Below are 22,162 nucleotides of genomic sequence, written 5' to 3'. Positions count from 1 at the left end.
AATTGCTGAATTGTTTATATAGAGTATGAAACAGACATTAAAGTAATGCTTTTAAAGTGACTTAAGGCTCAATAAGAAAATGTCCATGACACAATATCAATAAGCAAAATAAAATAGATGAAATGTGCAGAACATCCCAATTCTGTACTCTTGTCTTCTAAAAAACCATGTATCTGTGTAGCTATAGGGGCTTGCCTGGTGGCTCAGTGGTAGAAGACCAGCCTGCCAGTACAGGAGACACATGCTCCATCCCTAGGTCAGGAAGATTCCCTAGGGAAGGAAACGGCAACCCACTCCCATTCTTGCCTGGGAAATCCCGTGGACAGAGGAGCCTGGCATGTTGCAGTCCATGGGGTTGCAAAGAGTCAGAAACAGCTTAGCAACTAAACAACAACAACAGTGTAGCTATAAAATGGCTGAGATAAATAAGGTTTAAGAGATACACAAAAATGTTGATTGCAGCTGTATCTCGGTGGTAGGATTAGGAATAATTTTTATTTTCTTTTTATATTTCTTTCTTATTTGTCTCTATTCTAGCCTATAGTCGGGTTATAGTGCTAAAATCTGAGTGGATGGAAATTATATATGTATATGCACTCCCTTGCCTGGAGAATCCCATGGAGGGAGGAGCCTAGTAGGCTCTAGTCCACGGGGTCACAAAGAGTCGGACACGACTGAGCTACTTCACTTCACTTCACTTCATTCATGATTTATGTATTATATATTCTAATGCATACATCAGTTCAGTTCAGTTCAGTCGCTCAGTCGTGTCCGACTCTTGGCGACCCCATGAATTGCAGCACGCCAGGCCTCCCTGTCCATCACCAACTCCTGGAGTTCACTCAGACTCACGTCCATCGAGTCAGTGATGCCATCCAGCCATCTCATCCTCTGTCGTCCCCTTCTCCTCCTGCCCCCAATCCCTCCCAGCATCAGAGTCTTTTCCAATGAGTCAACTCTTCGCATGAGGTGGCCAAAGTACTGGAGTTTCAGCTTTAGCATCATTCCTTCCAAAGAAATCCCAGGGCTGATCTCCTTCAGAATGCATATATACATGCCCCCATATGTATATATACACTTAAGGGAGATATGTAAAGAGATTATCTATGTCTATAGATATACACTAAGTCCCCTACATACAAATGAGTTCCATTTCAAGAGCATGTTCATAAGTCTGGTTTGTTTGTCAAGTCCAACAAAGTTGGCCTAAGTACCCAGCTAACACAATCGGCTATATAATATAGTATTGTCATAGGTTTATAATACTTTTCACACAAATAATACATAAAAAACAATCAAACACAAAAAATAAATACAACATTTTTAAACTTACACTACAGTAACTTGAAAAGTACAGTAGTCCAGTACAAAAGCTGGCATACCAGGAGCTGGCATTGAGTGAACAGGCAAGAAGAGTTACTGCCTGGAGGAGGGAGAGGAGGTGGGAGATGGTAGAGCTGGAGGGTCATTAACAACAGGAGGCAGAAGGCAAGCTGCGATTTCACTCACGGCTGACACTGACGGCACAGGCTCTCTTGCTCCTTGCTGGATTCAATTCTATCTACCCTCTTGCTTCCAGACATCCTGGGTTTGAAATAAAGATATTATACTACCGTGCTCTATACAGCACTCTACAGTAAGCTACACAAAAGCACACCCACTTGTAGAGGATGCACGTGTGTGACAGGGTACGCCAGACACGTGAACTAGCTTACGTGATTGGGCATGCAAAGGCATGCTCGCATCTTTGACAGTTTGAAACCTGAAGGTTCACATGTAGGGGACTTCTGGACCTAGGTATATAGATACACAGATATGTTCTTGAGAGAAGTGTGATAGACTGTGGCCATTGAAACATCTTCCCTTACAGCCATTGGGAAGCCCCTTAGAAGAAGAGTGGATGGTTTTGGCTAACAAGGGGCTGATAAAAACGCCTTCTCAACAAACGACTGCTGTTTCTCTGAGCTAAGCCCTTTTTCTCATCCTTGTTTCCCCTGAAGTCTTCAGGAAAGTGGACTCTCTCTCAGAAGACCTCTCCCTGGCCCAGGCCATGTATGACAAGAAACTCGTGTCTATGCAGAAAAATCTCCAAGGGCTAGGTAAGTGTCCAGGGTTCAGGAGTGCTAACCACCAGGAAGGAGGGCCAGCATTACTTGGAGTAGGAGCAGGAATACCCCCAGGCCACAGTGCCCTGGAACAGGGCAGCCTTCACCAAGCTTCTAGGCACAAGGGAAGAACAGTCATGGCTCCCTGCCTCCCTGTCCAAATGGAGAACCCACCCAACAAGGGCTGCTACCCTGGAATATGCCCAGGAGCGGGACTGAGAGCTCTGTCTGTGGCACAGATCTGCCCAGAGCCTCCAGGTAGAGAAGAAAGCTGAAGACAGGCCACTTGCCCTCATGTATCTGAAGTTATTGGGTTGGCCAAAAAGGTCATTGACAGGAACAAAATTTTTGGCCAGTCCAATATTTTTAAGGCTTTTCTAACGCTCTTGACAAGTCGGCCCTTTCCTCATCACTGCCTTAAAGTTTGAATGGTTTATAATCTCTTTATCTCTTGCTTTCACAAGATAATCTTGTTCTGAGAATGAGACAGAAGGAGTCATAATATAAGGGTTTAGAGGGAGGCTGCTAGGTGAAAAGAGAAAGTTTTATTCTACCACTAATTAGCTGAGTCATATTTGGCAAGTCACTTCTCTGAGCTTCATTTCTCAGAAGTCTCAGGGGAAAAATGTTCCTGCACCCTTTTCTCCACAAGCTTATGAGAGGGTTAAGTAAAAACAAATATTTATTTAAAAAATTTTTTTTCAAAACCAAATATTAAAATATAGGGAGAAATTTAAAAAATAAAATGGGAGGTTCTTGGCAACCTTAGAAAAGTTACAAAGATATATTTTCTCAAGACTTTGGTGAGGAGATGTCCTAAAGCCTACCTTTCCCGCAAGAATAAAGACTTGGGGTAGAAATAAGATGGCACAAAGGATAGCGAGGTTTTTCCAAAAAGGATTTCATAGCAGGTCTTAGGGAAGGAAGAGGAATAGGACAGCCACATAACAATTCATGATGCTCTGAAATATTAAATTGAAAGAAGCAACCTTTGCCCTGTGAGCCTTCAGCAACTCAAAATGTTGCCCCTTTCTCCTGAAGATCTGAAAGCCCCGAACAACTGCTCTTTCTGCCACGAGGCTGGGCTGCTGGGGCAAGAAATCAGAAAACTGCAGGCGGAGCTGGAGGGAATTCAGAAGATGCTTCTAGCTCAGGAGGTCCAGCTACACCAGACCTCCCAGACCCAGGACCTGCTCTCCACCACCAGTGGTCAAATCTCCCAGGAAATGGGCAGTTGCTCCTTCTCCGTCCACCAGATCAACCAATCTCTGGGGCTCTTCTTGGCCCAGGTGAGAGGCTGGCAGGCCACCACTGCTGGCCTGGACCTGTCTCTGAAGGATCTCACCCAGGAGTGCTACGACGTCAAGGCGGCAGTACACCAGATCAACTTCACGGTGGGGCAGACCTCCGAGTGGATCCATGGGATCCGGCGGAAGACGGAAGAGGAGACCCTGACCCTCCAGAAGATGGTCACCGACTGGCAGAACTACACGCGGCTCTTCGGCAGCCTGCGCACCACCTCAGCCAAGACTGGAGACGCGGTGAGGAGCCTCCAGGCCACCCTGGGGGCCTCGTCCCAGCGCATCAGCCAGAATTCCGAGAGCCTGCATGACCTGGTGCTGCAGGTCATGGGCTTGCAGCTGCAGCTGGATAATATCTCCTCCTTCCTGGATGACCACGAGGAGAACATGCACGACCTGCAGTACCACACGCGCTACGCCCAGAACCGCACGGTGGAGAGGTTCGAGACGCTGGAGGGACGCATGGCCTCCCACGAGATCGAGATTGGCACCATCTTCACCAACATCAACGCCACCGACAGCCACGTGTACAGCATGCTCAAGTACCTGGACGACGTCCGGCTCTCCTGCACGCTGGGCTTCCACACCCAGGCCGAGGAGCTCTACTACCTGAACAAGACCGTCTCCCTCATGCTGGCCGCCACCGACCTGCTCCGGGAGCGCTTCGGCCTGCTCAGCGCCCGCCTGGACCTCAACGTCCGCAACCTGTCTATGATCGTGGAGGAGATGAGGGCCGTGGACACACGGCACGGGGAGATCCTGCGGAACGTCACCATCCTACGAGGTGAGAGGTGGGGCGGAGGGGGGGGCGCTGCCAGGGAGCTCCCAGAAGGGAACACAGAAGGACCCAGTTTGGGGCCCGGTATCCTGGTGGGCTGATACAGCCCTGCAGCAAATGCCTGGGGCGACTGGCAGCTTTCACGTCCTTGTCAACCTCTTTTGGAAGAGCGTATGGCAGTGATGAAGCATCCTCCTGCCAATGCCGGAGACATGGGTTACATCCCTGGTCCAGGAAGATCCCCTGGAGAAGGAAATGGCGACCTGCTCCAGTATTCTTGCCTGGAAAATCCCTTGGTCAGAGGAGCCTGGTGGGTTACAGTCAGTCGGGTCAACAAGTCAGACACAGTTGAGCAACTGAGCACACACACGTGGCTTCTCACTTGCCTGACATACAAATTTGGATTTTTATACGTGGATCTGTGTATGAGTCTACAGAGAGATATAGGCAGAGCTCATCTTTTGGAAACTCTGTCTTCTCTTGTTTTTCCCCTTCCCTATCCCTCACTGGTGCTCTCCACCATTGGCCTCTCAGAGGCCCGCCACTCTGATGCCCTCCGCTCCTCCCATCTCACCCTTGCATTTAGGCAGAGTTCTCCAGAGAAGTATGAAAGAGAGAGAGAGACTAAAAGAAATTAGCTCATGAGATTATGGAGACTGGCAAACCCAAAATCTGCGCAGCTGATGTCCTGGTTCAAGTGCAAAGGCTGAAAGCTGCTATAGAACCAGGAAGAGAGAGTGTGTCCACTGAAAGTTTGTCGGGCAGGAAATGCTCTGTTACTCAGGGGAGGGTTGGCCTTTGGTTCTATTCAGGCTTCAGCCGATTCAGTGAGGCCCACCCACATTGGGGAGGACAATCTGCTTTACTTGGTACTGATTTAAATGTTAATTTCATCCACCAACACCCTGTGCACACACCCAGAATAATGTTTGGCTAAATATCTGGGTATCCCATGGCCCAGGTAGCTTGACACCTAAAATGAACTATCACAAGTGCAGCCCTCATCACCTTGGCACCCATGCCTGTCTCCTTTGTTGTTGTTGTTCAGTCGATAAGTCATGTCTGACTCTTTGCAACCCCGTGGATTGTAGCCCTCAAGGCCCCTCTGTCCGTGGGATTCTCCAGGCAAGAATACTGGAGTGGGTTGCCATTTCCTTCTCAAGGGGATCTTCTTGGACCGGTGACTGAACCCGCATCTCCTTCATTGGCAGGTAGATTCTTCACCACTGAGCCACCTGGGAAGCCCAGTCACGTTTGGCAGGTGGGCAGGGATCATTCAGGGAGCTCCAGGAGACAGGAGGGAAACACCCACTATCCCAGATAGCATTGTTGTCTCCATGGAGCTCAGATTGGAGTCAAGCTCTCTGATTCTCGGGTTCTCTTTAACCATTTAGTTTCAAATCTGTGTTGCCTTCAACTTTATATCAGTGAGCATTTTTACTAATATTTTCTTTACTCTAGATTGGTGGTGTTGCAGGGGCTGGGGGCGAGGTAAGATCTTGTTTGCCTGGTGTCATATTTTTGCAACAAAGCCAGGTACTCAGTATTCCCTTAGTAACTGAGACAGTCTCACAGTGTTTCATTTAAACTATGTATCTGTATGACCTCTAGGATGCAGTGTTCCAGTGAAGGTGTTAGCAGATAGTTCTCATGATTCATCCTCTACTAATCGTTTTCTTTGGTTGCATTCAGTCTAAGAACAACTGAAACGTAAAGCTTTCCTCATGACAAAGCCTATTCGTTTGGCCTTACAATCTTTTTTCTTTTTTTTAAATTGGAGTAGAGTTGACAATGTTGTGTTAGTTTCAGGTATACAGCAAAGTGATTCAGTCATACACATACTTGTATATATTCCTTTTAAAATTATTTTCCAGTTAAGGTTTATTACAGGATATTGAGCAGTGTTCCCTGTTACACAGTCGGTCTTTGTCAGTTATTCATTTTAAATATAGCAGTGTGTACATGTCCATCCCAAACTCCCTAACTAGCCCTCCCCTTCACCCTTCCCCACTAGCCTCACAACCTTTGTGGACAAGACACGAGTCGCAAGCGTCGTGTCTCTCTTTTACAGAAAGGTGACCTGAGACAAGGAGAAGTTAAGGGATAGTTCAAGGTCACACTGTGATTAAGATCCTGATCCATCATGGCCTGATGCATGGTGCAGATGTCTAGTGACCAGCCAGGAGACTGAGAGTGTGAACTTGCAGATACCAAAAAATGCATTTCCACTGGGGTCCTGCTTAGGTGTCATGCATGGGACAGACTGGAAAAGAAGGAAACGGTACCGAAAGTATCAGAAGCGAACCATTTGAGACCCTAATTCCAAGTATAACCCAACAATAGTCATGAAAATTTATATTTGCTCCTGTCCTAATGATGGCAGAGTTCTCATCAAAGGACTTTATCTTAACTGGAGACCAAGGTGAGACATCACTTTGAGCCGCATTTGACTCTCAGTTCAACCTCTGTATATTTATTTAAATGCTACCTTTTGGCTAACATTCTTCTTGGTTGTTAAATCACCACATATAAAGTCTCTCACATCTGAAAGAGAATTTCAGGGACAAAATGTCCATCACTTCCTACAGGAAGTATCATTTGGTCACTCATCTGTAGACAGGTGCTGACAGGCTCTCACGCTGGGGCTGGCAATGAGGTCTCCCTCTGTTTGGAGCCAAGCTGCTATCTCGAATAAAGGAAGAGGGACAGCCCTGGCCAAGTGCTGACGGAAGGGCTGGGACTCACAAACTGTCTGGGAAAAGAGCCTGGATTCTAATTTGCTATGGGTCTTTGGGCAGAATTACTTAATCTTTCCGGGCCTCTGGTTTTGGGGTTTTTTTTGTTTTGTTTTGTTTCATATGTAAATCAGTGGATGAGACCAGTTGTTCTCTGAGATCTCTTCCGGCTCTAGCTCTGTGATGAATTCTGAGTCTCCATTTGCCAACCAGAAAGCCTTTGGTACCTCCATATGCTTGTGCCTCTCATGGAATGTTTCCCTTTTATTCTGTATTTCCCCCCTTTCCTCCTCCAGGGGATCTTCCCAAATCAGGGATCAAACCCTTGTCTCTTGCATTGGCAGGCAGATTCGTTACCACTGAGCCCCCTGGGTAGGGAGGAAAATGCCTGCTTGGAGGATTAGCAGGTTTACTTGTTATCGAGCAACAAGGGCAGTCAGTGAAAAGGAGAATGATGCCATCTTCTGCTGGTGCCTGCAAGGGAGCTTACCATAACACCTGGCCTATTTCTGGTACATTCTTACTTCCCGGGCACCATCCTTGAGGAGTGTTTACAGGGCTTACCACCTATGGGCCTTGACCTCTAGTTATCGTCTCCCCAGCCCCAGAGGACTGAAGGGATGAAGCCTAAGTCTCTGCTCAGTGTTTCCATCCCTTGGCCCTTACCACAAATGCCCACACAGTTTCCTTTCCTCCTGAATCCCAGCCCTGGGCCTTGGCAGCCCTGAGCCCCAGCCCCGGTGTAACTGCTAGAAACCCTTCTTAGCCTCTCTGCCCAAACCACTTACTAGTCAACAAACGGCTTGAGAGGAAAAGAGGCAAAGAAAGTCAGGCTTCCTTCAACAAGTTCCCCTTTCCTGGGGATTCTGGAGTTTGATCTCTCTCCAAAACTTTCAGAAGGATGTCTTGGCATTGTGCCTAATGGTTCTAATTGTTCTCAGTGGGAGGTTTAGTCGGTACAAATTAATCCATGATAAGCTGATGTGGAAACCCACTAGCATTTTTTCAATGCTCCTTAGGTAACAAGAACCAGGATTGAGTGTCCCTGACCAAGGCTGATATTCTCATTGAACAAAGAGGAGCCTGCAGACAGAAATCAGTCCAATGAGGACCAAATGATGTACCCAGTCACCCAGTTTGTTCATATGGGAACTGTGCTTTCCATGGCACCAGGCCAATCTCCCGAGAGGCCCCCCTTCTGTTTCTGTCTCCTTCCACTGTTTGGGACTGGGGGATGGGCTGTGCCCCCCTCCCCGCCCATGCATCCCCCTACCCGTGGGTGGGCAATGCTTTGTATGCTGACGACTTGGTGCATCTGCTCAGCCCTCCAGCCCCTCCCCACTCCCAGTGCAGACCCTGAGCAGACCACCTACTTGTCCCAGACATGCAGTCAGTGTGGCTCTGCCCTAATGTGCTGGGATGGCCTAATTACAGCCCAGGGCTTCCTGAGTAATTATGGGCCTCTCCTCGGGTCTCCAGGATGCCCAGTTCCTCTCCCATCTCTGCATCTCAGCCACTGCTGCTCCCATTTTCTCTTTTGTCCTAAATGTGTCCCCACTGCTCAGAGCGGCTCTTAGCCGCTCCCAACCCTTCATCCCTGAGACACCCAGATCTTATTACAGGCTGGGTGAGGGGCCCCTGTTGCAGAGAGCCGCTGGTCAGCCCGTTTCTGCATCCCTCCCCGCCGTGCTAACTGCTGAACTCTGCTTGTTGACTTCCTCCCCACCAGCTCTCCTTCTCTGACCGCATGACTCACGGCTGGCCCTGGAGGGACAGGCGGAGGCTTGGCTCACCCGAGGGAGACAGTCCTTAAGGTGACCCCTTCCCGGCTCAGTGGGCCCCCTCCTCTGGGCAGCGACAGAGTGGGAGGTCCTGGCTATGGGAGGGGGTCTGGGGAACAGGCCCCAAGCCTCCTGGGCCTGGGTTTGCATCCTGTCTCCACCCTCCCTGGTTGCTGATGGTTTGCAAGTTGTCACTCTCTGCACCTCAGTTTCTCATCTGTAAAATGGGGTGATGCATCTGTAAAATGGGGTGATGATCTCAGTGTATGATGCCAGGGACATAGGAGAGACTCAGTTTCCCTCGCCCTTCCCTTCCCTGAGAAAATGGATCTCAGAGAAGTTAGGATGAGCAGGGACCAAAGTGGGCACACAGACACCAGACACGGTGGGGAGAGACCAATGCCTGTACCACAGGCCCTGCCCCCAGTGGAGCCTCCCCGACGGATGTCCTCATCAAGCCACCACCTAGGAGCCCTCCATGGGTTCTCAGAGATGGCTCAGCAGCGGCAGGCGTGGAGAGACTGTGGAGAGGGAGGTGACCCTTTCCTGGCAGGCCTCCTTCTCGGGCGCTGAGAGCTGCAGTCCTGGGGCACTGGTGAGGAGACAATGGGACTCAGGCTTCTGCTCCAACCTTCACCCTAGGCATGGGGGCCCCAGCCTTTCCCACCAGGGGAAAGCCGCCCAAGAGCTTCCCCAGAAAGAGGCTCCTGAGGAGGCTGGAGGGGAGGTACAAACAGAAGCCTTTGTTCTCTGCTCTTTCTACCCCCTGCTGTTGGCACAGAAACCCTGAGAAATCCTTCCACTGGCTGCTGTGCCCTCAGGGTCCAAGGAGCAGAGGGCATGCACTGGAAATGGTGGTGCAGGAGGGCGGGGTGTCCCAGGGAGGGGCAGGGGGTTCCCGGTGGATCTGTGAGCGTCCTTGTCCTTGTCCAGAAAAGACTTCACAGGCATTTCCTGAGTCCAGGCTGGGGTTGGGAACCATCCACCCAGGGAACAAGAAGGGAAGTCACAGGAGAGCTCCTAGGATGAGAGTGAGAGGGACCAGGGCGCTGGGGCAAGTGTTCCTAGAGCAGGAGGGACAGAAGCGGAAGGAGGGCTGCTAGTAGAGCCGCCGGGCCCTGGGGAACTGTCAGGGAGATAGATGATGTGAGCACAGAGGGGCAGCGCCTTGCCCAGAGTCGCTTCGTGCCCTCAGACTCCCTTCCGCGTGAACAGCCTGCAGGAGCCTCTCCACCTCCGAATGGCTGTGCTGTTCCAGCCCCTACCCCTGCCCCAGCTGCCCCAGGTGCCCAGGCCAGAGCTGGGAGTGAGCACAGGCTGGTTCCCAGCCATTCCTGCCAGACTGGGGGTGGAGGTCCCTGCCAGCCATCTCCCTGTGCCCTTGTTGTGCCCTGTTGTTCTGGCCACTGTGCTTCAGACGATCGTTGCAGACAGAAGGGCGGGTCAAGCTGTTCCCTGGTCACTGCCACCACCGCCAGCCCGTCCCACGCCCACTCCAGCCAGCCGATGACGGCATGCCAGCCGGTACTGCTGGCGGGCCACGTGAGCCGAGCCCACACAGGCCACAGCCCCGCTGTGTGTGGGAGGTGGGCATGGGCAGGAGGTGGCCCGGAACAGGTTTTTATTGGTCTCATTGGGGCTGAGTATGTCTGGGCTCCGATTTCCAGTTTAGATTGTAATTGGAAGATGGTGTTCAGTGACTCTCTGCTCCACTTAGAAACCCTCCGAGAGGGAAATGAGCGGGGGTGGAAGTGTTGCGGGGAGGCCAGGACAGATGGAGGCAGTGTCTGCATTAGCAGGGAGAGGGCCCCAGGGCTGCAGAACTGGGTCGAGCCCCCTGGAAGTTTTCCCAGCTCCTGCAGAGAGGATCCCTTCTCTTCAAGGGGCCCACCCAGCTTCTGGTTTCTGCTTGGGGACCCCTGGGCTACCACATCACTTCTCTGGTTGCCTCCTCTGTGAAATGTAGGAGTTGGACTAGCCCCCACCGAGCTCAAAAACTCCAGGATTCTCTTGCAGAGGCAATGGTGTAACAGCTGAGTTCTCGGGGAGAGCGGAGCGTGGGCATGAGAATTCACCTCCCAGCCCTGGGGTCATTGTCCCCACCCCCCATCCCATAAGCTGGTGCCCAGACCACTGAAGAAAGCCAGGGCTTTGCTGCACCTTAACCCCAAGGGGGCTAAAGCCATTCTCTGCAATTCATGTCCTCACCAGGCCAGAGGGTGCTCTCTCCTCTAGCCCTGGGGCATCCTACCTGCTTAGGCCGGATTGATGGCCACACTCTGACCTGTGTCCTGAAGGTTGGTACAGCTCTGAGAGGTGGTGACTCTGATCTGAGCAGCAGCCAGATCGGTGGTTAAGGTCATCTGACCCTTGCTTTGGGCAAGGCTGGGCTGTTTAGGAAGGGCATGTAGGTGGAGGTGGGAGGAACTGGGAAACTGGAATTGACACGTATACAGTATTGATACTATGCATAAAACAGAGAACTAATGAGAATCTACTGTATAGCACAGGGAACTCTACTCAATAGACAGTGGTGGGTGACCTGAATGGGAAGGAAGTCCAAAAAAAGAAGGGAGATGTGTATATGTTCCCTGGTGGCTCAGACGGTAAAGAATCTGCCTGCAATTCAGGAGACCTGGGTTTGATCTCTGGGTCAGGAAGATCCCCTGGAGGCGGAAATGGCAACCCACTCCAGTATTCTTGCCTGGAGAATCCCTTGGACAGAGGAGCCTGGAGAGCTACAATCCACAGGGTCGCAAAGAGTCAGACACTACTGAAGTGACTTAGCATTAGCACTATAGCTGATTCACTTTGCTGTACAGCAGAAACTAACACAACTTTGTAAAGCAACTATACTCCAAATAAAAATTAAGTAAAAGAGAAGGAATTCATCCCAGCATCTCCCCCAGGCCCTACGCCAGAGCTAGGTGGGAGCTAGGGGTCCAGAACTGTTTGGTGTGTCCCCCTTTTCAAGCATATACTGAGATTTCCCTGCTGTGTACCTAAGCTCCATGCCCAGGACAGGTGATGGGAGGCATGGTCCTCACTATCTTCTTGGGGCCCCACAGTTCAGTGGGGTCCACTAGAGAGAAACCAAGGATTTGCTTTCACTATACTGTGACTTCTCTTCCTACATGTCAAATAAAAGATTCAGAAAGTAGCAGCTCCAAGAGCTCAGAGGAGAGGCTGAAGTGGTCAGGGAGGGCTTCCTGGAGGAGCTGCCCTTTCTCTGGTTTGTTGTTATCCCCACTCACTCACACCAAGAGGCATCTACTTCTCACACCTCACTTTACACATCACTTTCTTGGTTTTCTCCTCCATGTCACCTGACTCCACTCCTGGTCCCAGGTGCCCAAAGGTCACGGGTAAAGCCTGGGGTTGGGATGGGGGTGGGGCAGGAGGTAAGGACCGAAGCAGTTGAAGTCCATAATGAGTATTAGTGTCCAGGCTGGTCTCCAGAGCAAAACAGATGACCCTGGATGGCCATGGCCTTTGCCCAGACCCATCCAGCTCTCTCAGCCTTCCACCTGAGTGCCATATGGAACTCGAGCCCGGTCCTGAAGTTAGAACTATGAGTGCCCGCCTGGTGCAGGCCTTGTGCCAAACACCTATGCATGTGAGCTCGGGATGGGCTCCCAGCCTCACTTAAGATTCTCAGCCCCCTTTCACAGCTGGCCAGGCCAACTTAGAGGGGTCATGTCAGCAGCCTGAACCCCCAGAGCCAGTAGTTGGCAGACCTGGGACTTCAGACCCTTGGGTGTCAGAGCGCCTGGCGCCCACTTCATGGGACAGCCTCAGGAGACCTGTCTTCATAGACTGACTTCTGCCCTCTTCTCTCTGACCCTAGGTGCCCCCGGCCCTCCAGGACCCAGAGGACTCAAGGGAGATATGGGCGTGAAAGGGCCTGCTGGCAGCAAAGGACCAAAAGGAGATCCTGGCAGCTTGGGGCCCCCAGGCCCCCAGGGTCCCCAGGGGCAGCCCGGGGAGCCGGGGCCTGTGGGAGAAAGGGGGCCAGTTGGCCCCAGGGGTTTCCCAGGCCTCAAAGGGTCAAAGGGCAGCTTCGGAACTGGGGGCGCAAAAGGACAGCCAGGCCCCAAGGGGGACGTGGGGCCCCCAGGGCCAGAGGGCCCCCCAGGGGCTCCAGGGCCAGAGGGGCCTCAGGGAGAACCAGGGATCGCCGGGAAGACAGGGTCCCCGGGCCAGCGGGGGCCCATGGGGCCGAAGGGCGAGCCAGGGATCCAGGGTCCCCCTGGCTTCCCTGGGCCCCCGGGCCCACCAGGAAGCCAGAGCAGCTACTGAGGAGAAGTCCAGTCCTGGAAACTGCCATACAAAAGGCAGGGAGTGGGCTTTGGCACAGAGAGGCCCCTATAAAGCCACACCCAAAGACGTGTGGTCCTTTGACCCCAAAGGGGGTTCCCCTAGGCCTGTCCCTGCACCTCTGGGCTCCTCAGTAGTGACTGACCATAGAAAGCAGCCCCTTACACACACACACACACACACACACACACACACACACACAGGTGCATGTCCCTGCTGGCCAGGGCAGCTGACTGGGTTTCCCTGGCTGGGTGGGAGGAGAAGTTAAGAGAAGCACCCTCTCCTGTGATGAGCCTGCCAGGGAGGTCGCTACCTCAGGGGGGACAGTCTGGACTCCGGCTCTGAATGGGTGGCCAACACCAGTCTTTCTAGCATCTTCACCCCATTCTAGCTGGCCGGCAGTTCCCTGAGGCTCCCAAGGGTTGAAAAGACCCAGGAGAACATTTGAGAAGGGGTTAAGGGTGCAGGGAGGGGGGGAATTATAGTTCAAACTCCAGGGACAGGGTGGGCTTGGCAACCACAAGACCCTCCCCCTCAAGCATGGGAACAGGGTCCCGGGCCCACCCCTGCCCTACACAGGACAGAGCATCTCCACCTGGACCCTGAGGACTGCATCCCCGGGAGTTCAGCCTTTTTTTCCCCGCACCTCCAGAAAACTTCCTGGCTTCATCCTTGTGTGTGCCTCCAGGAGCATCCCAGGAAGAAACCAAGCAGGAATTCCATCTGCACCAGGGCTCTCTCCTAGCCCTGGAAATTTCTGTCAAAGGAGGAGGCCCCACTGCAATCCTGGAGTGACCTCTTTGGTGACTGGGGGAGGGCTGCCCCCCGACTGGCTCTCCTCCTGCCCCCCTGACCTCACCCCACAGTGACCCAGACTGGCCCAAGGCCTCTCTGCAGGGACAGCAACCCCAGACGAGGGGAGGGGTCACATCCCTCTGACATCACCCCTCACCCCACTTCCTGCATAGCCGGCAGCGAGGAGCACTGGGCCGTCCTCAGCATGGTGGGCTCCCAGTGAAGCTTCATCCCTTTGTGTCCTAACAAATAACGACCCCTCCTCCAGGCTGGGTGCTTGCAGCTGTTCCCTCCTTGACCTCACCCAGAGACCGGCCTCTCCCCCATCCAGAAGCCTTATCAACGACCCCCGCCCACCTTCTTGTAACAGGTGTGCAACTGGCTTGCACTCCCACCACCCCAACTGCGTGTAGTTCTCCTGTCTACATATGATATCATGCCACCTAGTATCATCCACTCAGTAAAGACCTGTTTCCAGGAGGAAGGTGTCTTCTGGTCCTTTCTGCCTGATGGAGGCCATGATGCCTTCAGAGTCTCCACCTCACCTGGCCCTTGAAGGGGAACCAGGGAGTAAAAGGTCCCTTAGATATTCAGTCCCACTGTGGAGTCCAGGTCTGAATCCTCAGGCCCTCACTCCGAAAACACTGAGCTCCGCTGGGCCTTCCCAGTGGTCCTGAAGGGGCCAAGGGGCCAAGATGGCTAAGGGATTACCCACAGAGAGCAGGAACCTAGTGGAAGCCACATGAATTTACTAATCTCGCAGCAGAGTCCTGGAGCGCTTGGGCTAAGACAAGATTAGAAAAGAAGACTGGACGCCGAGAGTTACCTGCTTCGTCCTCCTCTTGTCCCTAAGATGAGGAGACAAGGCAGAAAAGGAGGAGGAAAGCAGACCAGACCTGCCGCAGAGGGCCTGGCCCTCCAGCGTCCACAGGAAACAAAGGACACCTGGGGCCTTGTGAGTCAGCTGGCCTGATCCAGGAAGTGATATCCGGGATCAGTTCCAAGGGATGAGCCAGGGGCTGGAATGAGAGACGAGCCCACAGGGATCAAACACTAGGTGCTCTCAGAACATAAGCAGAAATACAGAAGAAAAACCCCTGGGTGCTGGACAATTGCCACCGACACGTCCCTGGCTGTGCAGTTTGGGGGGATCAACTTGGTTCACCAGCACAGGGTAGAGGCAGGCACCTGGAGCCCACCCCTGGGGCCAATGCCATGGACTCAGTTCCTGCTGCCACCCCCGGTCACAGAAGTCCTCTCGAGCTCTAGCAAGGAAATAGGGAGGGGGCACTCATAACAATGGACATGAATTTGAGCAAATTGCAGGAGGCAGTGGAAGACAGAGGAGCCTGGCATGCCGTAATCCATGGGGTTGCCAAGTCAGACACGACTTAGAGACCAAACAACAGCAATTTATGCCCAGGAGGATGCGGCAGGTAAAATCAAGCCCATGGAAACTTGATGCAGAGCTCGGTCTTGGGGAGACTAGATGTGGAGAACTGCCAGCGTCTCAAGCCCCCATCTTCACTTCCAGAGAACACACCAGTCTCTTCTCTCTTCTCTCAGTGGTCCCCTCCCTTTGCTCCTCGTTGTCCCCATCCTGCTGATCTGCATTTTCTGTTTGCATGAGGCCCAGTGTATCAGTGTCCCTGCTCACCACCAAAGGGCCCAGCCCTATACAATTTCTAGTTCCCAGCCTTAGGAGGGCAAAATCTGATCACTTACCCTGTGGGTTCAGGGGTCTTACCACAGAGGGAGAGGGTTCACTCTGTAAAAAAGTTAGAGGTACAAGAACAAGAGTTACCATGAACAAAACTGGCCACAAAATCTGTGTTTAGCAACAGAAGAATAGAATAACCTGAACAGTAACAATCATAGCAAACGCTGATGGGAGAGTTAGCATGCAGCAGAATACCATTCTAAGCACTTTACATATTAACTCATTTAACCCTCACTACAATGTGTAATGGAGCTATCTGTAGTGTCTGTGTATACTGTGTGTGAAATCATTATGAGCAATGTTAGAAAATCCAGCATTTTGATGGAGTATGGGCATGTGTTCAGTCACTCAGTCATGTCCAATTCTTTGCAACTCTATGGACTGCAGCCCGCTAGGCTCTTCTGTCTGTGGGATTTTCCAGACAAGAATACTGGAGTGGGTTGCCATTTCCTCCTCCAGGGGATCTTCGTAACCCAGGGATCAAACTTGCATCTCTTGTATCTCCTGCATTGGCAGGCGGATTCTTTACCACTGTGCCGCCTGGGAAGCCCCTCTATGTTCACTGTATCTATATTATTATCATTATTCCCATTTTACAGATGGGGAAACTGAGGCTTGGAGAGATTAGTTAGCTTCCCAAACTCACATAGTTAATGAGTTTTTAGATGTATCTCTATTGAAACTCAGTCTTGGGTAATTTAACTTCTCTTCTGTTTCCTCCCCTGTAAAGTAGGGGTTATAATTGTACCTACCCCAAGAGACTGCTGAGGGGATTAAATAAAATGATGCTCTTGGCCAGTTTCCCAGCAAATTAGTCAGCCCAGGCCACCATAACAAAATGTCACATATTGGGTGGCTCAAACAAACAAGAGAAATTTATTTTCTTGGAGTTCTAGAGGCTGGAAGTCTAGGATCGAGGTGCCCACGTTTCCTGGCTTCTTGCTGTGCCATCGTGTGGTGGTGGGGAGACAGATGCGTGGGGGGAGGGGAGAGAGACACACACACACTCAGAGGGATCGAAGGGCAGAGGGAGACCTGTCTTTCTCATCTTGGAAGGCTGCAGTCCTATCGGATTAGGGCCTCACTCTTATGACCTCATTTAACCTTCACTGGGCTTCCCAAGGGGCTCCCCTGGTGGCTCAGATGGTAAAGAGTCTGCTGCAATGCAGGAGACCCCGGATCAATCCCTGGGTCAGGAAGATGTCCTGAAGAAGGAAATGGCAGCCCACTCCAGTATTCTTGCCTGGGAAATCCCACGGACAGAGGAGCCTGGAGGGCTGCAGTTCATGGGGTCGCAAGGAGTCGGACATGACTGGGCACACATGCACACGTGCTAACCTGCATTACATCCTAAGACCCTCGCCCTAGGTACAGTCACACTGAGGGTCAGGGTCTCAATATATGGATTTTGCAGGGACACAATTCAGTGCCGGAACCCCAGCGACGGTTACCATCCCGTAAACATCAGGCATACTCATGCTGGTGTTTATCCTACAGACCCAGGCTTTCTGAAGGACAGCATTACTCACCACTTCCCTCTGCAGATGAGCAGCCAAAGCATGAGCTCCCGCACACACCCACCCACCTTCCCTGCATGATTAGAGCCAGGAAGGAGCTGGTGACTCACTTGGCTCAAACGCTCTGCTATTCAAGTAAGAAACCAAAGGCTGAGGAGGGCCTGAGCGGCTTGTTGCCCGCAGGGATCAGAACTCCGGTGTCTGGGTTCCTGGGGATTGCAATTTCTCACGTCTCGGGTTTTTCAGCAACTTGGCTGTTGGTTAGATCCATCAAGCAGCAAATGATGTACATTCCCCAGAAAGTGGCCCCCCTACACATATATACACACACACACAATCCCTCTCTCTGTCTCATTTCATCAAACAGCCTCCCCCTCCCCGCCGCCCCATTAATATGGCCCTTCACCGCATCCCATTTCAGTTCTGTTCAGTTCAGTTCAGTTCAGTCACTCAGTCATGCCCGACTCTTTGCGACCCCATAGACTACAGCACGCCAGGCTTCCCTGTCCATCACCAACTCCCAGAGCTTGCTTAGACTCATGTCCATCGAGTTGGTGATGCCATCCAACCTTCTCATCCCTTCTCCTACCTTCAATTTTTCCCAGCATCAGGGTCTTTTCCGATGAGTCAGTTCTTCACATCAGGTGGCCAAAGTAGTGGAGTTTAAGCTGCAACATCAGTCCTTCCAATGAATATTCAGGGCTGATTTCCTTTAGGGTGGACTGGTTGGATCTCCTTCCAGTCCAAGAGACTCTCAAGGGTCTTCTCCAACAACACAGTTCAAAAGCATCAATTCTTAAGTGCTCAGCTTTCTTTATAGTACAAATCTCACATCCATACATGACTACTGGAAAAACCATAGCTTTGAGTAGATGGACCTTTGTTGGTAAAGAAATATCTCTGCTTTTTAATATGCTGTCTAGGTTGATCATAGCTTTTCTTTCAGGGAGCAAGTGTCTTAATTTCATGGCTGCAGTCACCATCTGCAGTGATTTTGGAGCCAAAAATAAAGTCTGTCACTGTTTCCACTGTTTCCCCATCTATTTGCTATGAAGTGATCGGACCAGATGCCATGATCTTAGTTTTCTGAATGCTGAATTTTAAGCCAACTTTTTCACTCTCCTCAGGGCCTCTGGACCATTGTAAATATCGCTAAAAAATCCTAAGAGCTGACCACAGGGGCTGGTGGGGCCGGCAGCCAGAATCATAAAGGTTTGCTACAACCGCTGTGAATCAATATGTTGTTCTGTGTGTAAACTTTGGGAAATGGATCTACCCGCATCCAGCAGGGTGATGAGGAGGTGGTGCTTCATGATAGAGTCCCTCAGTGGACATGGAATGGGAGTGGGTTGTGTTTGTTCTCTGCTGGGTCCTCTGTGTGTCAGGGGACTGTCAGCCCAGCACTGCCCTCTCTGACCTCCAGTTTCTTGATCCAGAAACAAAGAGGGCATCCTCGACTCCATCTGGGAGTCACCAGATGTGGCCCGATTCCTGTCCTACAACTCTGACCAAGGGCTCTTCCTCCTGCCCTGCATGTTTTTTCTCCTGGGATGAGCCAAGGCCAAGGCCAAGGCAGGAAAATCTGAATCCAGACTTGGAGGTGGCAGCAGGGGGGTGCAGTCAGTGGGCTAGAATCATGGCTTTCGCCATTGAGTTGTTTTCATCACCACCAGATGTACAAAACCTTGAGGAGCTCTGGGCCTTTTTCTAAGCAGAACAAGAGCCTTCCTGGAGGCCACAGGCCTGGGACACATCCTTGAGCACCTCTAAAAACCCCAGACTGGCCCACCTTTAACCCTGGCAGGTGCCCCTCCAGCTGGGGCAGCACAGGGGTCTGGGCAGAACCTTGGGGCCTTCCTCCTGCTCCTTCTCCCCGGCCAGGGCTGAGCTGGCAACATCTCCCATGCCAGCGCTGGACACACCTGTCAAAACAGAGCCACAGGAGAGGAGACCGGAGAGTCGAGAGCTGACAAACACGTTCTGACCATACCGTGCTTTCCAGCAGGGCGGGCCCAGCTGGCAAGGAGCTGCCTGGACACATAGGTGGGCGGTGCACTGAGCAGACTCCCCGGGCATCTATTTTCCTTGCCTGTACCTGTTCAGCCCTTTTGTTTTCTCTTGAATGCTTCAAAGGGCAAGGCTCTGTGTCTGATGGCATAGGAGAGACACGAAGGCTGGTGCAGTGAGCTCGGTGGGCTCAACCACCTGGGAGCCAGTGAAAATGCAGACTGCGGGTCTGCACCCCAGACCCATTGCTTCAAGACCACAGAGATGGGGTGGGATAGGAGGAATGAGGGGGAGAAGTCTCTAGGGCATTCCGATGCCCCCATATGAAATTTGAGAACCAGGAATGTAAGAAATAAAGAAAGGGAAAACATATTTTTATTTATGCACTTGTTGCTGTTCAGCCGGCAAGTCGTGTCCGACTCTTTGCAGCCCCATGGACTGCAGCATGCCAGGCTTCCCTGTCCTTTGCCCTACGTCAACTCTATTGTTTCTGAAGTTGTTCCTTGCAATAAGGCAGAACTCCCTTAAATGAAAGGAAGAAAGAATCTACACATGATAACTGTATACAGATATATAACCTGACAGTTGCTTCTTTTTCTACCATCTCCCAGAATTTTTTCAAACTTATGTCCATCGAGTCGGCGGTGCTCTCCAACCATCTCTGTCGCTCCCTTCTCCTCCTGCCCCCGATTTTTCCCAGCATCAGGGTTTTTTCCAATGAGTTGACTACAGCACCTCATTTAATCCTCAGGAACTAAATGTATTTACATTTAATAGGTCAGAAAACCAGCCTCAAAAAAGTAAGTTGCTCAATGCCACAGAGATGTAATTTGAATCCTAACCCATGATTAATGGAAGCCAGCTATGCTGAGCTGATATCAACCAAGGTTCTTGGCTTTCCCCAAGCAATAGAAATAGACAAGAGGCCAGACAAGAATTCAGGCAAGAGTTTATTAGGGCCCCTGCTGCAACAGCAGGGAGCAAGAACAACAGTTTCCCTTGCTCACTCCTCAAGGAGGAGGGTGAGCTGGTTCCTCATATGGAGCAAGGATAGAGATGTGTCCAGGGGTCAGGCCAGAGGGTGGCTTAGTTGGTTTGTCCAGCCCTCAGGTGGTGTTGAGTGCCGGGACATTTGCAACAACTGGCTTTTGCTCCCCAAACCCTGTTTTTGCTCCTGGCTCTTCAGAAGTGGTGTGTATGAGTGCTATGTTTGACTCTTTATGACCCTGTGGACTGTAGCCCGACAGGGTCCTCTGTCCATGAAGTTCTCCAAGAAAGAATACTGGAGTGGGTAGCCCTTTCCTTCTCCAGGGGATCTTCCCGACCCAGGGACTGAACCAATGTCTCCTGCAGCTCGTGCACTGCAGGCAGATTCTTTATTGCCGAGCCACTGGAAAAGCAAGTTGGATTTTTTTTCATCTTTTTGTATCTTCTTGTCCAGAATTTGCTCTAACGGTACATGCATGAGGTTATTTTTAGTCTCTTATAATTTCTTTATAATTTGTTCCTTGAGAAGATGTTTGTCCACATACAAGGACTGCAGCAAAGGGACCCAGGTCCCAGCCTGTCTCAGAGCTACTTCTTACACAATGGTGAAATTGGGAATTCAGTGGGGCCTGAGAAAGCCGAGATCCACAGAAACCTCCCTATGGCCTTTTCCCTAAACCCAAGGTCTCCAAAATTGGAGCCCAGCCAAGTCCTCCAGGGGGAAAGGAACAAACTTTTAAATATTAAACAATGTTCTTCTTGTGTTTTGTTCATTCAAGGTCACAGTTTGTTTCCACACAATCAGATTTGACAGGAAAAAGTATGAAATGATCAAAAATATGACTTGAAAATAAATTTAACTTTATTATCCTTCATGATAAACATCATTCTAAGTGCAATTTTAGTTTGAGACATTAACAATAATAGAAACATGGAAAATAATTCATAAATAAATTTACATTTATTAGGAGATAAAAGAAACGATCCTCCAATTTTTTTTTATTAATGGTGGGTGTGATCAAAATACTTGAACATGAGAGGGTCCTAAGATGGCAGAGGAACAGGACGGGGAGACCACTTTCTCCCCAACAAATTCATCAAAAGAACATTTGAACACCGAGTAAACTCCACAAAACAACTTCTGAATGCTGGCAGAGGACAGCAGGCACCCAGAAAAGCAGCCCATTATCTTCAAAAAGAGGTAGGAAAAAATATAAAAAATAAAAAGAGAGACAAAAGAGGTAGGGACAGAGCTCTGTCCCGGGAAGGGAGTCTTAAAATTAAGAGAGGTTTCCAAACACCAGGAAACACTCTCACTGCTGAGTCTGTGGTGAGCCTTGGAACCACAGAGGGCAACATAACTGGGAGGGAAAACAAATAAATAATTAAAACCCATAGATTACGAGCCCAACAGTAACTCCCCCAGCGGAGAAGCAGCACAGATGCCTGCACCCGCCACTAGCATTCAGGAGCTGGGCAGGGAGGCACGTGCTGCATTGCTTAGGGTAAGGACCGGGCCTGAATGCCCCGAGGGCAATCTGAGTGAACTAACTTGGGCTAGTAAAACAGACTGTGGGATAGCTACCACGCGAAAAGCCCTAACCTAAGACACCGCCAGGCCTGCTCACAGAACAAAGGACTGACTAGAGCTACGCAAAAAGCCCTAACCTAAGACACCGTCAGGCCTGCTCACAGAACAAAGGACTGAACAGAGCTAGCCGGCTGCAGACCGGCCCATTCCCCTGCCGTGACAGGCAGCCAGAGCCGGAAGGGGGCAATTATCTACCAAACTGCAAGCAGGCTTCGTTGCTAACCAAGACTTGCTGGGATTCTGGACGGTCAACATCCACCTGAAAAGGTGTGCTGTTGTACACCCAGAAAACTGAGCCACAGGGATGGGGGAGGTGATAAGTCACAGCAACCGCGCTGGCCAAACACCTGGTCACCTGAGCTGCTCGGACCTGGGAAGGGCACAAAACGCAGGCCCAGCCTAGTCTGCGCCTTTGAGGAGTACCCGAGTGCCTGAACCTGAGCGGCATGCAACCCAGGGCCAGCCTCAGACAGTTCCCGGCAGAGCAACCTAGAGCCTAAAGAGTGTAGACAGGGAAAGCACACACGC

At 51.1% G+C, this 22,162-nt stretch overlaps 1 protein-coding gene across 1 annotated transcript in view; it reads left to right on the top strand.

Moving 5' to 3' along the window:
* SCARA3 (scavenger receptor class A member 3) overlaps positions 1–14,292 on the top strand; it is a 34,089-nt gene extending 19,797 nt beyond the window's left edge. The window contains exons 4-6 of the mRNA XM_040237098.1: positions 2,001–2,099; positions 3,147–4,190; positions 12,548–14,292. Coding sequence (XP_040093032.1) covers positions 2,001–2,099; positions 3,147–4,190; positions 12,548–12,999 — 1,595 coding nt within the window. The 3' untranslated portion in view covers positions 13,000–14,292. The remainder of the gene's footprint in view (positions 1–2,000; positions 2,100–3,146; positions 4,191–12,547) is intronic.
* Positions 14,293–22,162: the final 7,870 nt, after the last annotated feature.

This window comes from Oryx dammah, unplaced genomic scaffold (assembly GCF_014754425.2).
Source record: "Oryx dammah isolate SB20612 unplaced genomic scaffold, SCBI_Odam_1.1 HiC_scaffold_1, whole genome shotgun sequence".
In the NCBI taxonomy this organism is placed as follows: domain Eukaryota; kingdom Metazoa; phylum Chordata; class Mammalia; order Artiodactyla; family Bovidae; genus Oryx; species Oryx dammah.
The sequence above is the reverse complement of the archived record's forward strand: the minus strand, read 5'-3'. Positions and strand labels throughout refer to the sequence as shown.